This window comes from Varroa destructor, unplaced genomic scaffold, assembly GCF_002443255.2.
Source record: "Varroa destructor unplaced genomic scaffold, Vdes_3.0 BEIS01000004.1, whole genome shotgun sequence".
Taxonomy (NCBI): Eukaryota; Metazoa; Arthropoda; class Arachnida; order Mesostigmata; family Varroidae; genus Varroa; species Varroa destructor.
The window spans coordinates 48,080,312-48,106,299 of NW_019211457.1; the positions used below are offsets into that span (position 1 = coordinate 48,080,312).

A 25,988-nucleotide genomic window follows, 5' to 3' on the forward strand; every position below is an offset into this window, starting at 1 on the left:
AGCTAAAAAACCAAAAGTCTGTATGCCATACAAAAAAAAAACAACCACTGAACTGTGAAGTCTTTATAAAAAAGACAGAAAACGCTTTTACTCAAAATATTGTTGATTATAAATTAGAGAAGTACTCATAGATATTTCTATCCATGTCCACTAGATGGCTCTACATGATTGAAAATAAACATGCGAAGATTTTGTTGAAAGAATGATAATGCAGGAGATTATACAAATAGTGAGCGAGCTGCTTTTGTTATTCACTTCAAACTTATTCCATAGTTAAAGATTTTTGCGGCAGACTAGGACATGTTTTGCATCGGAAGTAATGCTTAGTTTTTAGAAGTTGCCTGTAGCATCACAGCAATATTTCCCACCGAAAGCTGTAAAGCTGTAATCTCAATAATTAACACTACTCAGAATCATTGCAATCAAGATAATCTGGCATGTTTGTTACGTTGATTACACACTGAAAATTCTTTTTGCAGCCGATGCGGCTTTTCACAGCAGGGGGTTCGTGTCCATGGAACAGACGGTTACTAGTGTGACTTAAACTAATATTTGTAATGGATACCGCGAATGTCTCTATGGGAATACAGCTTTGAGAAAGGACATATTTTGAGCTTTCCAAATAGCAGCTGGAAGAAATCCCTAGTTCCACTATGAATGATTTCTCCATAGATTGTGTCCTGTCATCTATTCAAATACTCTTCGTGATAATACGGCTCTAAGCATTCCACCTCATTGCAAGCTGTTTCATGAAGCATCACGTCCATCCAGATACAATTTTAGTGTTTATTGGTGAACTTCATATAGATAAATCCACTTCGAGAGATTTTGTGCTTGTAAGGTTCAGATTAATAATCTTAGTCCTTGTATTTATCACCATCGATTTATTGGTTCTTAAAAAAATATTGCGTATTATGTCTACAAAGAAATAAAATTAAAATACGCGGGCTAAAAAATTGACCACTATAAGTCAGTAAGTTGACTGTTGGAGTGATCTTGCAAAACTAAAACCCAGTACCTAAGATTAGTTCATAACTTAACGCGTTTTTCTGCAGTGAAGCTTTTTAACTTGTCGGATTATAGGTTTTTAAATTTAGTACTGTACCCCGTACTACATTTCAAGCCCAAAAGCTTGAAGTTCTGCGAGAATGTATCCCACCAAAAGATTCAAGCTTCGAGCTTCGATTCGAACTATCTGTGACTTGGTTTCTAGTTAAAAGGTCGTTTAAATTTCCAAATTAAAACATTTCTTTCGAGAACCTTAGTTGCTATACAACTATTGAATCAGTCAGCACTGATAACTCAACTAGAATGAACTAAGTGGCAATGTCGAATAATTGCTAGTGTAGTCGCACAGCTAGAGTAACGTCCCGCAAGTCCACATGGAAAAGTCTTTTGTTCATGCTGAAAGGGCGCGAAAAGTAGGTTATAAGCTGATGTATTTCAGCCCACCAATACATAATGATAAACTAGGCTGCAATTCTAGCCTAAGCTACATATGCGATACCTGCAAAGTATATCTGTTGATAAATTACAGTAGTCCACGAAACACGCGACTTAATACACGAGTCGCATGTTTTCTGAAGTGTATTTTCGCAACGGGTAAGTTTGCAAAACAGACTCTCGCGTTTGTGCTCATTCTATTCAGGCGGGAATTTTTTACTTTATGTAAATAATACCAATGCATTGAACTGCTGTCGTTAGTCGCTGAGCTAAAATGCCGCGGTGACAACAATGAGGTACAAGAAGAAAAAAACTGGGTAAACATATGTATATACATACATTCGAAGTATGCTAGAATAAAATGGCTGTGCCTTTGTTTTCGCTTCGCTGATTGCGACCTGGTGAAAAAGATTTTTGCTAAATATAAGAATACCACAGTAGTTTTAAAGGTCTCAAAGCCCTCAGAGTTATTAATTGCATGGTTTATTGGTCACACAAGATATTTATATTTTGATGTTCTCAATATAGATTAAATTCCAGTTAGACCTCTCAAGTGGTTGATCAAAGAATAAACCGGGAGGAAGAACTTCCCGGTTTCTTAAACGATTTTTCATCACTTAATGGAATACGAAGCTTTACTTTTACATAGGTGAGACCGCGTGACACATACGTTACCAACGCGATATTCAACGCCGGACTAATTTGATTTGTCGCTGATTTTATTTCTTCCCGATTATGACTACTATTCGGCTAACTACAAAGATAATAATTTCATTTCCCAAAAACCGTATTTTTTACAAGAGCCACCTTGTTAATATGATGTATGCAAAATGGACGGTTAATGTGCACTGAATGTGCACTCCGCAATAATATTGATTAGTTTATATGTCGTTTTAAGCAACAAGCCACGCGTCTTTTGGGTGAAACCTGACATGGCGTTGTAAGCTTCGGTCATGTTCGTTTAATTATTTTTTGCTGCCACCTGCATGTTAGTTTTGTGATAAATGTATTATTATTATATTAAGTTGGAAATCGTGTTTTTAAGCAACAAAATACATGTAGATTTTGTTGAGTGTTTGTAATTAATTTTATCGAATTTGTTATTGTGCTAACTCACTTCGGATCATCAAAGTAGTGCTTGTAATTGCAGTTTTCAGTGGTGTTCTATATTTCATGAAGGGCCAAAGAAATTGTGTGATCGAACAGGATTATTCACTTCTCTACGTATTTCTGAAGTAGAATGGTAAGGGCGTATTATTTCCATTTCTTTCGAATCAACGCATAACAAGGCTTTTTCAAATCAGATGTGTAAAAAACAACTATAGCAGTAGTCCTTTACCGCGAAAGACGTTTCGTACAGCACAACAGTGACAATACCATCTGTTATTCATATATACCTATCATAATTTATTAAGCGAAAGTATTTAATTGAACCTTTTTCCTGCCAGCAGCTTCTTCGTTAGTAACTCGACTCCTAAAGTGTGATGGTTTCTTCCTAACCTGTTATATAATACTCAAAATGCGTTTAATAATTTTCAATACAGAAGGATCCATTTAACGTGACGTATGAAACTACGTGACTCGTTTTTCTAGAAAAAATGAAGTACGCCGCTAGCACGACTGAAGCTTTGTGAATGATTAAAGTCCAGTCAAAAAATAAACTGTTGCTGGCAATTTTGTCTGTACCACACCACTACTACCGCTTCCCTACTCGTCCTGTGGCGCCTACTACTACTACTGCATCTCGCGCCCCTCGCGTTACTGCTACAATGATGCGGCGACTGCGGCGCTGCCGATACAAGCTAAAGATTCGGTAGCTATTACCTCGTTCGAGCATCGTACCACTCGTACTGATCATGGCTCTGATAGTGGCGCCGTTGCTGTTGCAACGGTGTAAGAATTGCTCCTGCTGTAATAGCTAGTGTTCGAACGAGAGGATTCTTAGTAACTTTCGAACAGATGAGCAGAATGAGTGTCGCCTGCCTGTGTTCTCTATACTGATGACGCCGCTGCTGATGTTGATACTAACACGAAAGAGGGCAGTGGAGAGCACACGCTTCCTTAACGAGTTTTAGTTGTCAATACGGTAGCAGCAGCTTATACATTTAGGTAGGAGAGCGAATTTGTCGTCACTTAAACCGCTTGTCATCGTCGATCAGCCTACTGAAGATCTTGCCACTACTCCACTACTCCACTATCCACTTTATATCGGTTCATAATCCATAACATCGGCTGTTTGAAACGACTCAGTTGCTTTTGCAGACGTAGATGCAGCAGCTGTCACGTGTTCATGGATGCACTATTATCACTTGTTCAGTGATCTTGTAAAAGAAAAGATCTAGTTCATTCACCGATATCGACGATGGACTGCGGTAAGAGTAAAATTTTACTTAGCTTTAAATACGGGAATTTATTAGTATTCACTGGCTTAAGCAATGCTTCACATCCAAATGTTCGTTCGTTTATGCACATACGAAATGTTATACGTGCTCAGCTGATCTCTAAAGATAGTTGATTTGTAACTTGTTTATAGCACACTGGCAATGATGGACGGTTAACGACGTTGCCGTACGTCTATTTACGGGCGAAACGCCATGAGCTACATTGGCAAATTAAATACGGATTACATGACCACGAATCTAGCTGTTAGAATAAGTTACTGAACAGTGAATGCATATGGGCAGCTCATTTATGATTGGATGCAGCAAAGGTCAATGAACGGAACTAGGTTCTACCTGCATGCACGCGGAAGAAAAAATCATGGATGAACCAGTTAAGATAGGCGCCAAACTATGTTTAACGTTCATGAGGTTCATGGGATAAATAAGATGAGGAATATGAACGTCTGTTGCCGTAAATAAACGACTATTAATGCAGTGAGTCCAAAACTGAATAAACACACCATCTCAACGGTGTTTTTTGACTCGGCAGTAAACGGGCGGGTTGTATAGATGTGTATTATTATATAGATAGTATATGTATTATTACGTTTAGATTAAAACATGAGTTCACTGTGCTAGAATATCTGCATTTGGTAATTATTCTCTAACCTTTTTCTTCTGCATAATTACGAAATGGTTACGGTATTATAGGTGTAAAGCAAACTAGTTTAGAATGCTGGATCTATGACTAGACGTGAATTCTATCCATTATATTCATTTATCTAATTAACAACTTGAAGTAGTAAAGACAATAGTCGTATGTGAAATTAAACCTACACAAACGACGTCATAAACGACGTCAGGTTTTATAAAGCGCATAAGAACTACTCAAGTAATTTTACTCAAACAAACATTGCACTAGAGAATTCTGAGTCTTATTGCTTACATTGTTATAAACTAACGGCCTATTGTCTCAAATATCGAGATTGTTCACTGAAAAATGTTACAGAAGATTTAACCAAGAGCGACAATAGGCCCGACTGGCAGAGCTCTCACTGTGGCAAAAAAATGTAATTTAAAATTCCATTTGTTTAAAAATACACCTATATTATTCTGTTTTTCATAACCTTCAATCACCCGACCAACATGATACGTGTTTAGTAAAGGGCTCAAACAGAAAAACATATGCATTACAAAAAACAACATGCACAAGCGATGGTCAATAATAATTAACAGATATTAACATATAAGGAATGAGTGGTATTGATGAAACGGCCATTCAAACGATTGTTACATGCTCTTCTCTCATATTTAGTAAACTCGCATTTAGTTAAATAAAATTAGAGATTAGAGCACACACAGTCACATAGACGGTTTTTATCTTTCGAAATCATATTGTGACTCACTTGTAGTGAACTGATTATATTTGTTTCGTTTTTTTATATTTTGTCATGATATCTGGTAATGTGCAATTTCGGGATAATGAAAATGACTCGACGTGGTATGTCTTAGAGAATAAATATGAATGATTGTACATGCATTACGGAAAAGTAAGGCTATATCGGACACACTTAACGTGCTCGGTGAGAAGGTTGTTAGCACAGGAGCAAAAATAATTCACCGTTTCCTCGAGTGGATCATCTTCGTTATGGTCTAAGAAATATTACATGTTTTAAGAAAGAAGACAGTCAGACATCTGTTTTTATCCTCGGTAAGCCTACATGGTAAACATATACAGACCAGAAATAAATATGTATAAAACACTCATTTGTCCGAGATGAAACCAAGACCGTGTAGAGAAATATATTCTTTATGAATATTTCGTACCAAGATTGCTATTTTTAAGACTCTGATGTGTCTAGCAAGGGTTTTGGTAAAAGCTTTCTAGAAGCTGAGCTTTAAATCGCCCAAGTACTTACACCTTCCAGGGCAATAATTTGTTCGGGTAATGAGGGAACCATGTCTCAGTGTATACACCGGCGTGCATTCTTGAAACCCAACTTTGTATGTCATAGTTTTGTACAGTTCCTATATATGTGCACATTCTGTATTTTATTTACTCAACTGAAAACTACTTGGTGTCTAAAGGTGGAGATAAATGGACACACGACGCAATCGCTTTTTTCAATTTCGTTATTTTCTCGGACTGAAATGCTTTGAATCTATTATTAGGGCCATTCTATTGTTATTTGTTCAAGGTAGAAAAATAATTCGTTGAAGGATGCCTACCCGTACATGAGGCGGGTCTAAAAACTACTAACTCGAGTGGCTAACGGATTAAAAATGGTTAGAGGGTTCGGTCAGTATGACTTTTTCCCTAACCAAATCGCCCGTATAATATTTCTTGTTTTTAGCGACATGTACTGATGGGTTCATCCATTTAATTTTTGCGTTCTAATCAATATTGCGTAATGGCCTTCAGAGTAGAACGCCGGCCTAGGTATGCCACTAAAACGTTGATTGTTGGCTATAATTTTGTATCCAAAATTTATAAAACTGATTTACTCTTCATAAATATTAGTGTAAGTTTATTTTGGGTTAAAACGCACCTACCCTACAAAAAATAGAGATGCAATAATGACTTAACAAATATCGATTAGCAGACGGTTATTCTTATTGCATCAACATATAAGTGTTTCGGTGGTGATAAATCGCTAGGGATGTTACGTATGAAGTTGTTAAATGGTGTGTGCACCAGTTTGTTTTATCTCAGCTTCAGTAGTTCAGTATGAAGCTCAGTTTTTCAATTTGATAATAAGTCATCCCACTGTCCTTACTATTCCACCGAATTGTTGCAGATAAATTTTTCATAACAAACAAACCCAGCCGCCTTAATAATGGTCCGCGATTCTCGTGCATTTTGTGAGTAAGGGTGGATTTGAGTGCACATATATAGCTTTCACTCGGATCAGTTGTTCCTTAAAGACATCGACTTTTTTCCCAAAGCAATTGATAAAATAAAGCTTCAGTACGTGCGCCACTATTACGATCTCGGCAGGCTCTTGGTGACCTCAATTTTGACGATATAATTTGTGGTTGCTTTGCATCGGCCATGATCCAAAAGCCTTTACAACCGACACGATTTTCCGCTGGGTTTAAACTAATAATAAATGTATGTGCTTGGAGTTAACGATCTTTGAAGTGTATTACCAAAAGGAAGTCTAAGTCAAGACCTTGTGTTAGTTCAAGTGAAGTCAAAATTACTTTCACTTGACTATTAACGGTATGTCTTTACCTTTTGGCCTTGTAAATATATACCTTTATATATTCCCTGAGGTGAAACTTTTCATAATATTATTGCAGTGTTCTGTTCTAAAAAGTCTTTTGGTTTAATTGAGCATTTTCGTGACTGCAGGGCCCAATACTTAAAATGTGTTGCTGTTCTGTTGTACATATGAACTACAGTCTAGGTTCTGGATTCTTTGGTCCCAAGTGGTCACCAGAGTACTCTTTTTCCTTCAAAATGAAACTTGCTGAAGATGCAGTACAGATATTCTAAGTTTGTATTTGGTGATAAGTGATACTCGGAGCGGTATAAATAAGCTTTCCACTACAGTCTTTGGTACTTCTGTAAGTAGCTTATAAATGCTGTTCTTACCAGACAACAAGCCAGGACACGCTAAATACTCGGGCGACTGGAAGTGATAAAGCCCTGCTGTTCTGCAAGCAGAAAAAGAAAATTTGACTTGGTCGTTTTCATGCACATTAATTAAGCTTGAATGCGCAACACTATTTACTTCAATGTTCACCTCTTTATCACTCGTCGATAGGCAAACAGTATATGTAGTGTCCAAATATGGTGAATTTCACGTATTTGCTGCGTTGAATAGGTAATGTATGGATTTAAGGCTAAGCACAATCACCTATGTAAGCTTTTGAGGGGGTTTTTGGACTATTTTATGACGATAACGGATCATAAAAAATAGGATGTTCATTTTATAAGATATATGGTTACTAACAAACTGTCATGATTTTATTTAAAACATTAGTTTTTTTTAGATAATATTTATACAATTTATGGCTATTATGCACGAAAAATATTTTGAAAATCATGGCACTGTCTACATTATATCGTGTAACTATGATATTTTTTTTCCTTTTTTCTTGTTACTCTTAACTCCATAATAATGGAGAACTACTATTAATACAATAACTTTCTTTAATCACCTTTAGAGATGGTACAGTCAAACGTGCATAGCGTCTTTTTGGACTTGGATCACATTTTGTTTTCTTACGTTCGCGTATTGATTTAGATACTTTCGAATTTCCCGTTGGGAAGCCTACATTCTGTGCGTATTTATTAATTCTAGTCCGCTACTCGTGCATACCTGTATACAAACGTTGCTTAATATAGTCGATAACTGGGTAATTTACAGATAATAAACGCGAAACAAGCCAGCAATTCGAAATAATTTTGACGTATAAATTTACATAGGCGAATTAGACATAAATTAAATAAAATAGCATAAGGCTTTGAGGACCAGGTAGCTTATACGTAACGTTATCGTGAAGTCTAATGGGTGGAACAGTGACCGTTAGCTATACGTAAATAGAGGTTGATATACGTTAATAGGCACTTCGAGCTGGTCACTGCGTGAAATGCAGGTGTCTTCAGCGCTTGATTGTGTATCTATGTGCATTACACTGTTAGATACTGCTTGCTCGTTATTGTCCATTCCCTTTTTTGTTATTAGTTATAAGTCGAGCTCTGTCCTATAGCTAAGACGACTTTTAATACGGCCTAGAGTATATATGATTGTTGATATGACCAAGAAACTGTAGTAATTTTAGAGTAAGCGTTTAGTCTGTGCGGAGCTCAAGCCGATGCATAGCAGGCTACGTTGACTCAAAATCAATTCTCAGTGGTTAACTGTGTGTCGTAAGAGCAACTGTTTTTTTCCTTCTTCATTGACATCATTTGATATAGTGTGTCTGTTTGGTAAGCTTATTTGCCAAGTACATTATTAATATACTTGATAGATGACATAGATAAAATATTTCCGTCCAGTTTCCAGCCATTTCCATCTAGACTTCTACGTGCAACATGCTGTATTGTGTAATTTGTCCAAGATTTAACATGTTCCTTTATGGCTGCAAAAGTAACGCCAGTGTATGGTGGCTGCTACCGGAGGATAAATGAACATTTCGGTCCAGTATTCTGTTTAGCCTCCTGTCGCGTCTGGACTTTACTGGATCTCCCTTTATCGTCCTCTTTCCTATAGACGTATGCAGGTGCGTACTGATTTTCCCCGACTGTGATGGCATCGTCTAATCATAGAAAAAAATAGTACTATCATTGCGGCATCACTACCATTACTGCAGGCCAAATAACTCAAACAGCGGATTGAGTGATTTGATCTGTAGAAACTTACATGTGAGAAATCGAATATGTAGGAAATCCGAGCTACGTAAATGGCAAACATACAGAAATTTCCACTCTCTCGCTTCTTCATTCGTCTATGAAAAGTAATGACGTCACTGACTGACTGAAAGTGTAGGACCTTCGCTCCTTCTGTCCGACACTTGGCTCAAATCATACCATCATAAGAAAAAATCCATGCGCGATAGCAACAAGGAAGCTAGCTAATGCTGCCTAGTTGGATCCGCACAGGAAGGTTCTGCTCAGCTCCAGAGAGAGGGGCGTCATCACAAGTGTGGATAGTTGTGGCTGCAACAGCAACAGCAACAGTAACAGAAGCATTAGCACATTACCGTTGGTTAAAGCCTATCCATTGGCGCATGCGCGAGCCGAGCGGTGTCGACTTGTCTGCATGTCGGCTGCCTTACTGTTGCTGCTGCTGCTAGCTGAATTCTGTCTTTCCCTCCCCCTGGCGGGTTCCCAGGAGGTCGTTTCCGCTCTGAGCAGAACCATCACTGTCAGTCGGATTACTGTTAAAGCCAAGACGTCCTCGCAACATTTGTAATAACATAAACCTTCTGTCTAGGCATCGGGCCAGCAGTAAACCTTGTCTTGTTAATGTATCGAAAGGAACTAACCTTTCTGTAGTGCGTACTACTGGGCATTAACTGAATATTTATCTTATTTTCCCGTATTTGTGCTTGGGTGTCTCCCTGACCATAGTGAGAAACGGAAACGTTGAAAGTACGTGCCACTGCTCGTTAACTTGCGCCGTCGCCAGGGGGTCTTCATCTCAACTTCGAGGCTGCCGAACTCCTCGCGGCTGTAATAGGTTCGAAGCAAAGCACGTTAAGAAGATAGCGCATTTTGAAAACCGCACTGCACACGTAAAGGGAACATCATCTCCGAAGGTCCAGGGCACGGATATGGCCGACCAGATGTACGAACCGCCCTATCGAGTGCGCGAAAACGCACATCTCAAATGTAGGGCTCAGTATAACCAGCTATACGAACGGTCTATAAACGACCCCGAGGGCTTTTGGAAACAGCTCTCCGAGTCATTCTACTGGAAAGAATCAGTGAAGGGTAAGGTGTTCGATTACAATATCAACGTTTACAAAGGATCCGTGTTCGTCAAATTCATGGAGGGCGCTAAGACCAACATCGCTTATAATTGCTTGGACGTCCACGTTCAGGGTGGCTCCGCAGACAACGTCGCATACTTTTGGTTAGTAGCGGACGAAACACTGCATTAAAAGTTTTTGATTAATAGAGAGCACTTTCTATGATTTTTTCTCATTCATTCACTCTGTTACTTAAAGCACGTATTGTCGTATGTTTTTACATGTTATAATTCATCCGGTATCTACTAGAACATGCATGTGTAGTAACTAGTATATCTGTCTACTTAGCTATACCGTCTGGAGAACACTTTTCTCAGCTCCTTAATGCTATCGTCAAACTTTATCTGTAAGATGACGCAGAAATTTTTTAATAGTTTGAGAACCTCCATTTTACGTCAGTATAATATATGTAGGGTGAGGCAAAAGTGATTTCAGAAAATTTTTTTACCTTATTTTTTAAAGCTTATTTGTTTTGCATTCTAATATCCTACTACGTTAACAGGTGCATAAAGACGCTGAATCTGTCAAGTGATTTTTACCCATTCCTGTATATTTCCAGCATAACCGTATAGAATCGATTAATTTGGTTTACTGCGAATTAAAACCTATATAAAACAAATTTCTTCTTAATTCGTGAAGATCATGAGATCCCGAACAAGACTCCATAAATGGGCCAAGTTCTTTTGGAGTCGGTTAATGTTAGACACCTAACAGTTTCACTTAAGGCGAGTTCAAAAAACAAGATATATTTTTATTCGGAACACAAAAAACAAAGGTAGTGTCAGCTTAATATTCAATGAGGCCACTAGTGCGATGTTCAGTATCAGTTTGACATTTGTAGTAAATTTAGAAAATAGCGGTAAACATTTTAAAAGGCGCATACTTTTAAGGGTTCGGGCATGCGTTCTGTGTAGTTTTGTGTCTTTTGATATAAATATATTAACCATGTTCATTGAGTAAAACTTTAAAAAATAACGTTAAACTTATTCAACATTAACTTAATCTTTCTTGATATTGCGATAACCTACTGGCCTGTTACCTCCAACGCGTCTTTACAGTGTCAACTATATAAAGTATTCTTTCGATATATAGATATAAAGAATCAATCGAAGGTATTCTGATGCCAGGTTACCAGATATTTACATAAATTTCTTCTCAAGATATATGCTTTTAAATATCTTCAAATAGATAGCTGACAACGTAAAACCAACTGATTAAAAGTACTTTGTATATATACAACGTCTGTTTTATGTCGTTATTTTTGTTAATACGACAATGTACTTGTTTTTTCTTTACTTGAAACAAGGAGCTGAAAAACAGCGTGCTACAGTAAACTTCATATATCCACAGCGTAGTTGTCCATCGATTCTTTGGCGTTTGTGAAAAATCGTTTTGCTTCAATTTCTGTCACTGCAAGCTGGGTGGTGACCCACAAACGCTATATCGGTCTTCATCCTTGCGAAAGTAACTAATCGTATAAGCCACTATGGAAGCACATAGCCTGGAAAAACTGTTGTTACCTTTTGTTGTCGTTTCACTGTTGCGTTTATATTGATAATTCATATTTTGTTTGATTTTGAACGGCATATATTAGTACAGCTTTGAATTTTTAGCCGATAAAATTAACACAACAAGTAATATCTAAAATTCCAAATCCAAATAATGGACAATGTAGCCATAGTATACATTGGTCAATTTTACTTTTTTTCGTTTATTTAGATAAAAGTGGTATGAAGTTTAAATTTAATCTTAAGGTTTGTGTAAAAAAAAAAGGTTATTTTATTTCAATTATTACTACATGTCATAATTTGTTGCGAAACTGCCAATTATCATTGTGACTCGGACGGTATTAATGTAAATAGCACTATTTACATTGGGTCACCGTGCCGCGAGTTCTCACTAGAGGGTCAGGTAGACCTGAGTTTGCGGATGTGCAGCGCATGAGGGACGATGAAAGCGGAAAAAAGGGGTGGAGTGGTTTAAAAGTTGAAGTGGACGGGGCAAATATATAAGTTCCCTATTAGCCGACGTTTTCTTTTTCCTCTGATTCAACTATTGTATCTTCGTATTCATTGCTTACGACAGGCATATGGTTGTTCTGAGAAGATACTGATACGCAGTTTATTAAAGGCGATTTGCCGAGACGAGGTGAAAAGCGTAAAAGACAAAACATGGCATGGAATGATGGCAGAAACACTACGAAACGATATCCTTCTACCCTGCTTCTTGGGTATTACATCTTGTGAATTAGTATTAACTTGCAAAATCTATCCATAACAGCACTCGATTCTTCTTTACTATGTCAATGAAGTGCATTATACAACATATGTCAAAAAGAAAAAATCGATAGCCGATGCAGTAACGGGAGCGGATAGGGCAGCAAACTCGCAACGATGGGAAGCCTGAGATTCGATTTCCAGCTGAGGTTTCGTTTAAGACTATTTACCCGGTTTGCTTGGACAGTCACTTCTGCAGATTACTACTAGAAATTGCAACACGCTCTGTAGATCTAAATTTAGGCCGTTTTTGTTTTCATTTAACCTCATTTATACTTAAGCATATTGTGGAATGCAAACATGAAACAACACAGTAAAAGCCGACGGAATTAGACGTGAGTGCCGTAATTGTTCTGCGTAATGACCCCAGTGTCATTTTCGATTCTGTTCCCCAATTGGGTAACTTTAGCTGATCAAATTGTTGTTTCCTGTAATATATGTTGTTTTCAAGCCAAAATGTCTTACTTTGTGATAGACGTTAAAATGGACCCTTGCTATGGGACAAAATGACATTACCTACCTCTTGCTAACCCTCGATTAAAGAAGATTAGTTTCCGGGTATAATTTGGTGCTGCAGATACTTTCCCCACTACTCCGTCGCTGTATTTAAATTTGTGCGTGCTCGTCCGGCAGCGGCTTTCTGCGTTCCTAGTGACCACATCAAGAAAAGTGCATATATAGTTTTGTCCAGAAGTGTTGGTACGTATTTTAGTATTAATCACCACTCATACTAGTACATTCTTATATGTGCTAAATTCTTGAGGTACTAGCTCAGCAATATGAATGCGAAAAATTGAATAGAACTTGGCTTAACGTCACTTTTTGTGACATGTACCTGTCCATGTTTGCTTTAAGTCTCAAAGAATAAACATCCCACAGTTTATGTATGATAAACGATTCGTTTCAAGGAATCATTAAATCCGTTATACCCTTCAAACGTCATATATAAGTAAACGCATACGTTATATAATTGAATTTATATATCTAAAATGGCTATTTTTAATGTTCATAATACCAGTGTATTATAAAGATTGAAATTACAAAAGTGGTACTCTGGTACTGTTGTTTTCGTGGACTTACGGCTAAATTGATATAAACAGTTTTTTAAAAGTACCTTGATGGTTCAAGAGACGTGATCTTCAGCAAGTCCTTTCTGTCAACAATCTCTTACCAAAATAATATTTAATCACAAACATTTCACGAGTGCAAGAAACATGAAAAATCATTCGAATTGTTTCTACGTTTGATTTTCTGATGTTTGCCAATCACTTATTTCGTATGGTACTTAAGTGAAGCTAATTCAAGCTAGTCTTTCTCACTCAGAAACCGCTTTGAAAGGACGAGAAGCGTTTAGAGTACTTCAAAAATCTATATTCTATACTAATAATCTGCGGTAAATAACTAAAAAAATATCTGGTAGTTAAGTGTGTGTATATAGAGTAAGAGTTTCAATATTATATATACTGTAAATCCGGCAACACTACATTGTGGCTTCTTTCAGGGAAGGAAATGATCCAGAAGATACTAAGACTCTTACGTACGGACAGTTACTTCAACAGGTGTGTCGCATGGCCAACGTTCTGAGAGCAAAGGGTAAGTATATCTGAAACGAGTATTTCATTCAATTTTACGGACCCGTAACACTATGATTGATGTACCAACGGCCTCATGCTTTTTTACTCTGGAAAAGTGCACAGATATTCCAGAATTAATTGAACTAGTTTTCACCAGAACTTGCGGTATCTCAATACTGATCAATGTAGAGAGTTTTCCAATTTGAATTTCTATAAGCAGCATTGTCATTTGTGAAGCTTTTGAACAGTATTCCTTGTGGTTAGGTATCACATAAGCCATCCTTGAACAGTTGCTACGTGCCGTTTGAATCAACACAGCAGTTAACATATAAGGTTGAAAATAATTGATGCGTCTGTTTAAGTAGTATCGAAATTGCAAGGATCCCAAAATAACGGAAGTTTATATATTACCTTTGAGTGCTCTTATTGCACGATGCATTGGAATCAACTAGAGTAACATTATACCTCATCAGTATCAAATTCGGGATCGCGTGCTATAAATAAGTGACTAAAAAAATTCTGGTTTATTGGTACCTGGGTGATTAACTTAAAACTAAGAGGTAAGGAAGGAGCACTTCTCGTCTACGACGCCAGTATTTTATTGAAGCAGCCTCTCACGATTTAACTTCCTAAAAACGACAGACGTCTTTATTTGTACCATTTTTCGTATCTCTGCGTGGAATCACAATTCTTTATGAATTGTTATATTTAAGGCGTTAAGAAAGGTGACCGCGTTGCAATCTATATGCCGATGATACCCGAGTTGGTTGTCACTATGTTGGCATGCGCACGTATTGGCGCTATACACTCGATTGTGTTCGCTGGTTTCTCGGCGGACGCGTTTGCTGAGCGTGTTGTGGATGCTCGTGCTAAGGTTGTCGTTACCTGTGATGGTGTATGGAGAGGAAACAAGCTAATCAATCTTAAGAAAATTGTGGAGGAAGCAATTGACAAAGCATCGTTAGTGTAAGTATTGCAGTGCTGAAATTCGTAAAATTTCAAGCGAAATAATTCGATTTTAGCGCCTTTAGCGATATTTATTGAAGTAAGCGAATTGTTTTTCTTTAGCCACGAATGCGAATCGTCTATTATTACAATGTGTGTCTTCCACCGTGATAAATTATTTACTGCAGGGCGCACGAGGTGGAAAGTTGCATTGTAGTACGACATCTGTCTCCCGCTCCGGATTCTACAGCACTCTCGATTGAAGGCAAACGACCCTATGGCCCTTTCAAGGTAAGCTTAAGCCCCATCAGCAGTTGGTACCATGACGAGGTCGCAAAACACAAGGACATCTGCGAGCCTGAATGGGTGGATTCGGAAGACCCCCTTTTTCTTCTGTATACGAGGTAAGTTTTTCTCTATATATGATACATATCGTCATTTAATAGATAACAGGTCTCTACGCTACATGTGCACTGAAATATATGTATATGAGGTAATTGATCATTTGTATGATTAACCGCTACTAATAAATAGTGTATGGTATATGATATTAAATAGATGTTGCATATTTATGGTGACGCCGAATCCGGGAGTTGAAGCTCAGTTTTGTTAGTTGGCTAAATTACGACTCAGACATCAAAAAGAGTTTTCAAGAAGCAGAGGTTATTGTGAGCATCCTGTCTTCTATCCTAAAGAACATATTGTGCCAGTCCAAAAGTCCTGTCATAAATTATATATATTTCAATGGCGATTGTGAATGGTCCTCTATTTTTGTTCACAATACGTCAAGACATGAAATAAAAACGCAAACATATTTCGAAAATCCTCAAACACTACGATATAGGTATGAAGAAAGATTTTCGAAGCGTAGCTATTATTTGGAAATCCAAACCAACTAAGAGGGTCGCCCTCATATCTCTAATCTATCTTAATCATTACAGATTACCATGTATGCTATATTAGCCAAATGTTTCTTAATTTTGGTGGGTATAATTTCTAATATTTCTTTCTTTATGTTTCATAGTGGATCGACCGGTAAACCAAAGGGTATCGTGCATACTACCTCGGGTTACATGGTGTACACGGCGACCACTTTCAAGTTCGTATTTGACTACAGGAAGGGCGATGTGTATTTTTGCACCGCTGACATAGGCTGGATTACTGGCCACTCATACGTCTGTTATGGACCTCTTCTTAATGGAGCCATCAGTGTTCTTGTAAGTTTGCGACTTATTTCTATATTCGTAGATTATATGCTACAAAAAACATTCACAGCTTGCTCAAAATAGAGTTCATGCATTTTTCTTTTCCTAATACCCATCACGGTTCGAGATATATTCAACCTTAATTAGTGCACAGTGCGATATCCAGATCCGATGCGCCATTTTGGACCAAATAAGAAGGTTTTTAAAAATTTACAGTCTGCAAAATCTAACGTACTCTTACGCAGGCGGGTTTAAATCTAGTTAATTAAAAATTAGGAAGATAGACTTCTTTAATACAAAGAAAAAATGCATTGTAAGTTTCCGTTCAGTTAGAAGTCTCACAATTTTTTGAGTGAGAGGTGTGACTTTTAGGCAAAACTTAATAGGAAAAACTCGAAATAATCGTGTAGAAGACTGTAAGGTGCTTTAAGAAGTATCTATGAATATCTTTATTAATATTATTATCATTGAAATCATAAAGTGCAGATCTACAGTCGTTTGGAAGGAACATTTTGTACATCAGTGGAGCGTGTGGTCCATCAATAGGCTCCGATGGCGTTAAAGGAAAGGAAACGTTATGTTTTCATATACAAATAAACCGAAGAAACATAGATATATACATAAAATGAACGTCACCGTGTTCTATCTCTTCTTTTTTAAAAAATCAACAACTGATCTTACCACTGCTGAATATTTTTAGAGTTTTTCACGGTAGTAGGGAGCTTTTCGATTAGCGGCATAATGGTATCTAATGATATAATACATTTTTTCGCTCGTGGCATTCGTTACAGTTTGAAGGGACCCCTTTCTATCCCAATGGCTCTCGACTGTGGCAGATTGTTGACAAGTACCGCGTGACTCAGTTCTATACGGCCCCTACGGCAATCCGGGCTTTAATGAAGGAAGGTGATAGCTTGGTGTCCTCGACTTCCAAGCGTCAGACATTGCGTATTCTTGGTACTGTTGGTGAGCCCATAAACCCTGAAGCATGGTTGTGGTACCATCGTATCGTAGGCAATGAGAACTGTGCCATTGTGGATACGTTCTGGCAAACGGAAACAGGTGGACATGTGATTACACCAATTCCTGGAGCGATTGCTACAAAACCGGGGTCAGCTACTTTACCATTTTTCGGAGTTGAGGCAGTTATTCTTGATGAGCAAGGAAAGGAGATAAAGGACACGACAGAGGGATACCTTGTCTTCAAAAGACCATGGCCTTCAATCATGCGTACGATCTTTGGAGATCATGAGCGTTTTGAAACAACATATTTTAAAAAATTTCCCGGCTATTATTGTACTGGGGACGGGGGTCGTCGCGATGCCGACGGTTACATTTGGGTAACTGGCCGTATGGACGATATGTTAAACGTCTCAGGTCATCTACTGTCAACTGCTGAAGTCGAATCCGCGCTTATCGAACATGAAGCAATTGCCGAAGCGGCCGCAGTTGCAGCTCCTCACCCAGTAAAAGGAGAATGTCTCTACTGCTTTGTCACGCTCAAAGAGGTACGTAATCGAATGACGACTTACGAAGAAAAATACAGAACTGTCTCTCTATATGCACAAACGTTTTCTTGCGCAAAGGTATTTGTAGATTGTTATAACTCAAGATTTGTTGAAATAAGAAGTTCCGTATTTGATGTCAGTATACGCGCACCGTATAGTTTTTACCCTAATGATTGCATCTCCCGCGATGATGTGCGTTGATGTGAAATAAACACATAAATATAAAACCGCTCTGAACAACGTAGTTATAAGTAAGAATTCAACAAGTTTTTTTTATCCTAGGGCTACGAGTATACCGAGACGACTGCGCAACGACTTCGTGAAAAGGTCCGCGAACGCATTGGACCATTTGCAGCGCCAGATGTCATCCACGCTTGCCCTGTTCTTCCTAAAACTCGCTCAGGAAAAATTATGAGGCGTATTTTGCGAAACGTCGCTGCTAATAATCGAACCTTTGGTGACCTCAGCACGCTCGCTGATGAGGGCGTCATTGAGACGCTTTTTGCAACCCGCCCTGCAACAGCACCAACTCTCGTGCCGGTTCAGTAATTCCAAACATTTCCCCTCTATCTGATCCCAAAATCTATTGGCTCGCACTGCGGCTCTAACTTCTCAAACCACACAGCATTTTGCAATAATACGGAATAGTCTCTTTCATCCTACCTATGATATATTGTTTACGTGGCAACTGGTTTTCATCAGTTCTTGGCCCATACGATCATATTCATACTACTCAGTAGTAAGCCAGAACACTCGACAAGCATACAATAGAACATGACGTATTCTAGGAGAACGCTAGTATATCAAGATAATGCATTGGACAAGAAGCAACACGCTTTGCAAAAGTTTAGTTAACGATAAGAGAAAAGCTAAGGATCACAAATTTGTTGTTTGTGATATCACTCATGTTATTATGTCTTAGCTGTATAGCAATAAGAAATTTCTCTGTCGGACCATTAGTTCGCCTTTGTACCTACGCACTTGTTGGTGCAGGGAACGCCACAAGTCTCTTAATGAGGATTTGTACCCGGCAATAAGGCTATGGTATCTCCAACCTCCGGGTAAAAGCAATAGTGAGAAGACTTAATGTGATTTTTGAGTACACCAGTTCGGTTGTTGAATACCTAGTTCATCGTTTTCTTATTACCACGAGTACTCTAACTAGAGAATGTATAATGTTTACTTAGTGGTGACGCATAGGCATACATGGTGCGTCTGTGCCTTTGTAGCGGCTATTCAACTTCATGTTAGGTTTTTAATGCTAAGAAAAGGTCAAGTATTTACGGAGATGTGGATATTAACTTCTTTAGAAAATTGATCAATCCGTAAGAGTTCTAAATGTCAAATAGAATGAATAGTAACTGCTAGCCGATAACTCTACTTGGCGAAGAAAACTGTCATTTGAGTACTGCCTTTATTTGCCAACTGCTTATTTACTTGCGGTGATTTTTATTGTTCATGTAAATGAGGTGCCAATTTTAACAAGATTCTCCTAACGAGGGTTAATTTTTCTCTATAAATAATCATGACCACCATTTTTAACGAATATCGATAGCGATAGTATAACATTTTTCAAGAACGCAGCTTAACGGAATGAATTTTTTCATCGTTTCTTTTTGTTTTGGGTATCATTAGATATGAGGATGCTTACAAACAATGAGGTTTTAATGCCACCAATTTGTGACGGCAGCACATACAACAATTGCTGAACTGAATTAAGAGCAAAGCATAGGAAATAATTAAAATATTTAAAGTACACAAGTTTATTTTTCTGCCGTACATCGACTACTCTGTTTCGTCCAAACCGTAGAGTGTCTAGCAGTACTTCACTGAGCGTATCAAAAATCAAGAAGCTACTAAGCAAATAAATGAATGGAACACAGGCGACGCATAGTTAACGGAGAAAAACAATGAGAAAAACAACTACGACAGATGAGGAGACGAACAAACACGAAGACTATACGAATAAAAAAAACAAAAATATTAACAGCACGTCTCTATTATGTATACGAAAACTTTGGTTCCTTGTGTCTTTTTTTGATTTCTTCATTATAAATTTTATTTTAACATATTTATTCGAGATCAGTTATTCCTCTATAACAGAATGCTGTAGATGAGTTAAAATATTTAGTCTTAGTTAGATTATTATTCCTTTATCTTTCTTAGTGAAACAACACAAACGATATTCTAATTATGGGGCTATACTAGCAGCGATATACTTATAATTTTAAAGTTTATCTTGGAAAAGCCTGAACAGATGCAGTGCATTTTTGCTAGATCGCAGGTGTCTTGTCCTTGGCGGTGTGTCTATAGTGAGATTTTACCTTGTATTAAAGGCGATGAGTAGCTTAATGTGGGATATCATAATCCCAACTATCGAGTATTTATGCGCGTATTTTTGCGTCAGATTATCATAGTTGACAATACAACTCAGGAGGTATTTTTAATGTACCTACATTTAACTTTTGATTAGCACAATAAACATGTACCAAATTTTAGTGAAATGGAAAGAAAGAAGACTACTATAAGTTGTTGCTATTGTAAAAGTTCCTAAGCGTGTGTCCAGTTTTTAGGTGATAAAACCCTTTCCACAAGTTACTTCTTCAAAAAGTACACAATCTTAACATATTTTTCTGCCAACATTGCGTTACTGGCTGGACGCTCAGCTCAGTAAAAATTAGCTTGCTATACACGCTGACCTCGTAATATACTTAATATTTGAACAAAACATTTACCACTAGGTATAAATTGTATGTCATTATCCATACCTATCACTATACTCCATCAATTGAGTACTATGACATGGCAGCGGGGTTGTAAGGCCCGTTGTCTATCATGTAAATAATTCAACTGCGCGTTGGCTCTATGCAGGCAAAAAGCAAAGAGCAGAATACTTCTTCGAGTAGTAACGCTGCTCGCTCCTACTAGGACGACACGGAATGACCGACGACCGTTAACACTTCATCTATATCCAAAAAATGCTAAAATTATTTGGTGTCGTCAAAATCGGCCCACAAAAATTAAAGAGGAAAGCAGTATTTATGTACGTAACGGTTACCAGTGGCCCGAAATCCTAACGGCACATACGAACATTATTGTTAATGGCCTCGACCAGCAAAGCGGCAAATTTCAGGCCCACAAAAATCTGAGGTAAGAACTATCTCATTGCATCATCTTAAGTAAATGCCGAATCAGTCTATTCTACAACCGTGAACGGAAAAAGAATATATATATATATTAGCTTGATCAGATCATTTGGCCCATGAGGTTACTTCATCAATATACATATCAACAGACAAACACGTACAGGCATATACAGTAAGATATGGAATACTGTGGAAATCTAATTATTACTAGAATTTGTCGCACTATCGACATTACTCTGTTGGGTAAACTCTATAACACAAATAAGTTAATCATAAAAACCGGAATGCGCCCCATATTTTTTATTATATATTATATTATTTATTATAATAGATTTTAGCAATTCATTGCTACTACCATATGTAAGGCAACACACGGGCCAATGAAATAATAAAGATGAGTCCCGACGGGATTAACGCGTGGCCGCAATCGAATAAAAATCAAGCAAAATCACAATCAAAGACGGCACCACGTCTCAGAAAGCTTTACGACATTACGATAATACAACGAAAACAGTGCACAAAACGTTAAAGATCAGTATATAACATTTCATTAAAAAAAAAATACACACAAATAAAACGATGCGACGATGTCCAAAAGATTTTTTTTCTTAAGGATATATTTCTGCATAGAAATGTGCGGGCATCGGCTTACTTAATAAACACCTTTGTTCACATCTTTTAGATAGACGTCAAGAGACTAAGTAAATTGGAGCCCAAGATGGATGACTTCAGTAAGGAAAGTTCATCGGTACTCGAGCCAGTCAAATTTGCCAATCGCGAATGACTCTGTTGTTTATCGAATGGGGTTTTTTTGCCAGGTTTACATCAGAGCGGCCCGTCGGAATGCACGTAACAAAACATATTCGTTTATCCAGAGATAAAGGCGTATTGTGAATCGAATCATGACGATGACCTAACATGTATTTAGAACCTATGCTGTGTTAAATCTAAATATAGTTTATGCATAACCGTATACCATCTGTGTTCTTTTTTTTTTTGAAGTTTGGATTAACTGTGTACCCAACGAAACGACTCTACACACGCCATATAGCTATACATAATAGTTCACAATTAAATTTACAATTAAATATCAATTAGCAGATTTCACAAATCTGCTAATTGATATTTAATTGTAAATCAAAAAAGGCTTATTGGGAATAGTCATCAACAGATTTACATTTCGATGAAGGAATGAGGTCTTAACTCACATTTGTAAATTAAATACGACGGCGCTGAAGACATATGTGTGACGTATCAACCTACATATTAATTAAAGCCTTTATTCGCATTTCAAAATCTGTATACATATCCATATGCATATATACCCATGAATATCTATTCTTCTATGTCTTTTATATCAACTAAATAGATAAATCACTATCGCCAATATATCTCGTTTTCAACGCTTGTCACTTTCAGTTATTTCTCATGTCCTACCTTAATAATCCAACTGAATTTACATTGATATTAAGAAGTAAAATTAAAGTCGCATTGATTGCACTAATGGTTTTCTCAAATAAATGGCAACTATGTTACTGTGGCGTACAATACAGCATAGTAATTTTCCCTTCAATCATTCCACGTGTTCTATCATGTGGTACAACAATGGTCCTATATAAACCAATGCGCGTTGTCGATTCGAAAACAACGAAGTTAAAGGCACTCACCGAAAATCCGGGACGGAGCCTATAATCACATAGGTAATTTCGAAGCAGTTTTTTCCAGTTTGGCTATATTCATATGGAAAGGTTCTATCCATTCAAGTAAAAAAAAAATCACGGTAAGAATACCTTTACAAACAAGGTAGATTATTTTCCACTGAAAAGTAGTATACATTTTCTTCTTCAATTCATACTTTAGCCATCTCCCTCATGCACACTAATCCTATTAATGTATCTTCAGATTGCTAACAAGTTATGTTGTGACATTAATGTCTGTAGCTTATTTGTTTTATGTAAAAAAAGTATCAATAAACAGTAAAGAAAGTTATCCGCGGTGGTGATATTCTAATTATTTTTTTCTGAATTCGCGCTAAGTACTAAGTAAGTATTGAACTATACAAGGTTATTTAATATTTCCAGGATATGTGTACTTCCTGCTTTAACTTACCGTAATACAATTTCCCTTTTTGAACTTTTTAAATACATCTTAGGTGTTGAAAGCATGCAAATTTTGCATGCGATTTTTAACCATTACATTATTATGAATTTTTTTTCGATAACCCTACAATACTGGTATCTTAACATCTATAGGCCTTGGTTTTCTTTTAAAAATGAGTGGGTGGTCCTATTGAATATAATAATAGAGAAAAGTGCAAATTAAAAACTGCTAGCACCTGCGTACTGTATATACTATCGCGTTACAAAAAAATAAGCTGTTTTAGCATTATTTTAGTATTTATTTAATTTCAAGTACACCTTTGTTAGTAACCCATCAAGCGTGAAATAAAAAATTATTAACAAGCGTTTTTACCATGTTGTACAATTACAAACGTCCCTTTTGCGCATGTTTTTTTTTTCTAAAACGACAACAAAAATCTAGGATTACCGTTGTTAAAAATATGTTTATAAACGGAGCCTAGATAATAAAAAAAAATAACTGTCAAATGCAACATAGTTGGAATATAACTGATTTGGAAAGCAACAGGCACACCAGTACGTAGCCAAACAGTGAAAATTAATTTTTGTACACTGTTGTGGAAATAGAATGATAAACCATCATTGATTACCCATAGCATTGTGCATCTTAATGGCTCTTATATTGTCACAACAGTAACATCTTCTTTTTTTTGAAGCAAAGTGGCAGATAAGAATTACTAAGCCTAAACAAAGAACTATTATTTATAAATAGATAAAAGCGCAGTGGATGCACTTTGGGAGTTGATCTCAAAATCAGTATTCCAAGGAACATAAGGACCTTGATTACATTAAAGAAATTGGATCATATAAGGGAACCTGGTTAGCTTATTTCACCGTTTCTAGGTAATCTTACGGATGAACTAAGCACTGCGATTTATTGAATGAACCGTTGCCAGCGTATCCATTAATAGCGCCAGTCAAGCAACAATGAGGATACATTATAACGATAGCCGGCATACTTATTTTTCGTGGATAATATGACAAACAGTGATTAACAATAAAACAGTAATATAAACAAACAAATCAATATAGCTTACACTCATGTTGCAGTAAGGCGAACGCTTGTGTATGCATTTAATTGTTCATTACAAATTATTAAAATGATCGTTAAAAATTTACGAGTAGATAATATGGGATTTATTTTTATGCTGAAAAGAATGTTTACATGAGCGAGACATTCCTGGAATCGTATCTAAACGTATCTAAAAATCGTATCATATTGATTGAATTGCGTTCTAGAAGTATCATTCGTGATAGTCATGTCTATTCAATATAACTGTTATTCACTACGATGATAACCAGAATCCAGAACTTAATCCATTTGCTAATGATTATCAAAATATCCTTCCTTTAATTTCAAATGGATATAATAGAGTAACCGTGAGTCAAACGATATTGAGAAATGTTAACTCTAGAAGTTTCAATCAGTACTTTGCATATCAAAAGCCTTAACGGAATTGAACTTTTTTTGGGCTGATATCAGACTAGAAATTCCAAAGCTGCAAGAACTCAAAACGACCAAAAAATTTAAAGGATGCACAAAAACGCGAAAACGCGAAACTACCCAATAGATAAAGGATATTTTTTGTCCAAAAATGTTGTTAATTTCTGCATAAAAATTTAAGTGGATCAAAAATGCGATTTGAGCAATTTCGATGCCGAGGACCATTCGGTAAAATCATCCCTGGATTTTTTGAAAGCCGTTTGAAAACTGGCAAGTAGACAGTCGAATTTGGCCAAAAAGTTTAATTTTAACGCGGACCTTTCCTTTATGAAGGCAATGCATAACAGCCGATCTTCACTTAAGTTCACTTAAACGTACTGTTTTTCGCCACAGCAATAATACTCTTTTATTCAAAGATGGACTACCTTCCTTCTAATGACAAACAGCCACGATAAACATCTTGCTAAAGGTTTCCCTATAGATAGACTTTAAAGCTTAAAAAAGCTTTAAAGCTTTAAATACTTAGCTTCCCTTAGTGACAGCGCTTTGTATTCGAACAACTATTGGAGTCTCTAATCACTAATTAAAAAAATAAATGAAAAAGGTTGAAGTTACTAGTTTTTGATATTCACACTTCATATTTTTTTGTTTAAAGCCAAAAACAACATAAGTTATATACTTACAAAATTACGATCTTATTTGTCACTTGAATAGCATTTTTTCGGTATGAATTATAGCAGCATGCATGATTTTCTATAGATATATGTAGTCTTTTCATAATTGAAACTGAATTAGTACCTTCAAAGTAACCCGTATGAAATATTATACTTAGAAGAGTATTCCAAAAGTGTTCTGGTGTAACACCATCGTCTTGTTTACGAGTTCTTACGTTTAGGATCGGAAAGTATATATATAAGTAAGTAAAATATCTTTGAAATACGGTGTTTTTACACCTTCTATAATGATGCTGACCATTTCGAAGGATGGTTGTATAGCTAAGGTTGTAAATTTATACTGGAGAACCGCGACCGTTGGATTGCGTTTCCATACAACACGTTTTGCTTGAGATAGCTGACCCCGAGCGAAAAGTGCCCTTAGGTTAAGCCACTTCACACGTATAGACTATAAGATTAATTCGCAAACATATTACCATTGTGTCGTAATACCTGCTACCTGCCCCTTAGTGCATGCGTAACAGGAATCCAGGCTACAAGACACATAACAAAGTTTATTTACCTTTTGTATGGAATTGTATGGACAATTTGTATGGAAATGGATACATTTAAATAACTGCGCCCTTAGATGGATTTTCCCTAGATAGCTTAACCTTTGCGCGGTTTAGCGCCAGAAAAGCGCCATCTTGACACGTATCAAAATAAACAGTTATATATCTAGGACCGTCCACCGGCTATCCATTAAGACCGATTTTCGGTATCACCACACCT

General features: G+C 37.0%; 1 protein-coding gene and 1 long non-coding RNA gene across 8 annotated transcripts; one reads left to right on the top strand and one right to left on the bottom strand.

Moving 5' to 3' along the window:
- Nucleotides 1–2,345: 2,345 nt before the first annotated feature.
- On the top strand, nucleotides 2,346–21,934 carry AcCoAS (acetyl coenzyme A synthase). 7 transcript variants are annotated; one of them, XM_086987102.1, is made up of 10 exons: nucleotides 2,463–2,686; nucleotides 8,895–9,056; nucleotides 9,907–10,411; nucleotides 14,085–14,176; nucleotides 14,871–15,123; nucleotides 15,291–15,506; nucleotides 16,127–16,319; nucleotides 17,099–17,815; nucleotides 18,098–18,355; nucleotides 20,687–21,934. In XM_086987102.1, the coding sequence occupies exons 3-10, from the start codon at nucleotides 10,110–10,112 to the stop codon at nucleotides 20,741–20,743; spliced, it is 2,088 nt and encodes a 695-aa protein (XP_086843228.1). In that variant the 5' UTR covers nucleotides 2,463–2,686; nucleotides 8,895–9,056; nucleotides 9,907–10,109; the 3' UTR covers nucleotides 20,744–21,934. The 7 variants fall into 7 exon arrangements, 5 of the variants coding, with proteins under 5 accessions (XP_086843230.1, XP_086843228.1, XP_086843229.1 ...); XR_015326418.1 differs by lacking the exons at nucleotides 2,463–2,686; nucleotides 8,895–9,056 and adding an exon at nucleotides 3,269–3,815 and having other exon boundaries at nucleotides 20,687–20,965; nucleotides 21,644–21,934; XR_015326419.1 differs by lacking the exons at nucleotides 2,463–2,686; nucleotides 8,895–9,056 and adding an exon at nucleotides 3,269–3,815 and having other exon boundaries at nucleotides 20,687–20,965; nucleotides 21,648–21,934.
- On the bottom strand, nucleotides 14,733–25,766 carry LOC147756301 (uncharacterized). Its single transcript, XR_015326424.1, has 2 exons — nucleotides 25,516–25,766; nucleotides 14,733–15,042 (listed from the first exon to the last, which is right to left on the bottom strand). It is a non-coding gene; the product is annotated as an uncharacterized LOC147756301 (long non-coding RNA).
- Nucleotides 25,767–25,988: the final 222 nt, after the last annotated feature.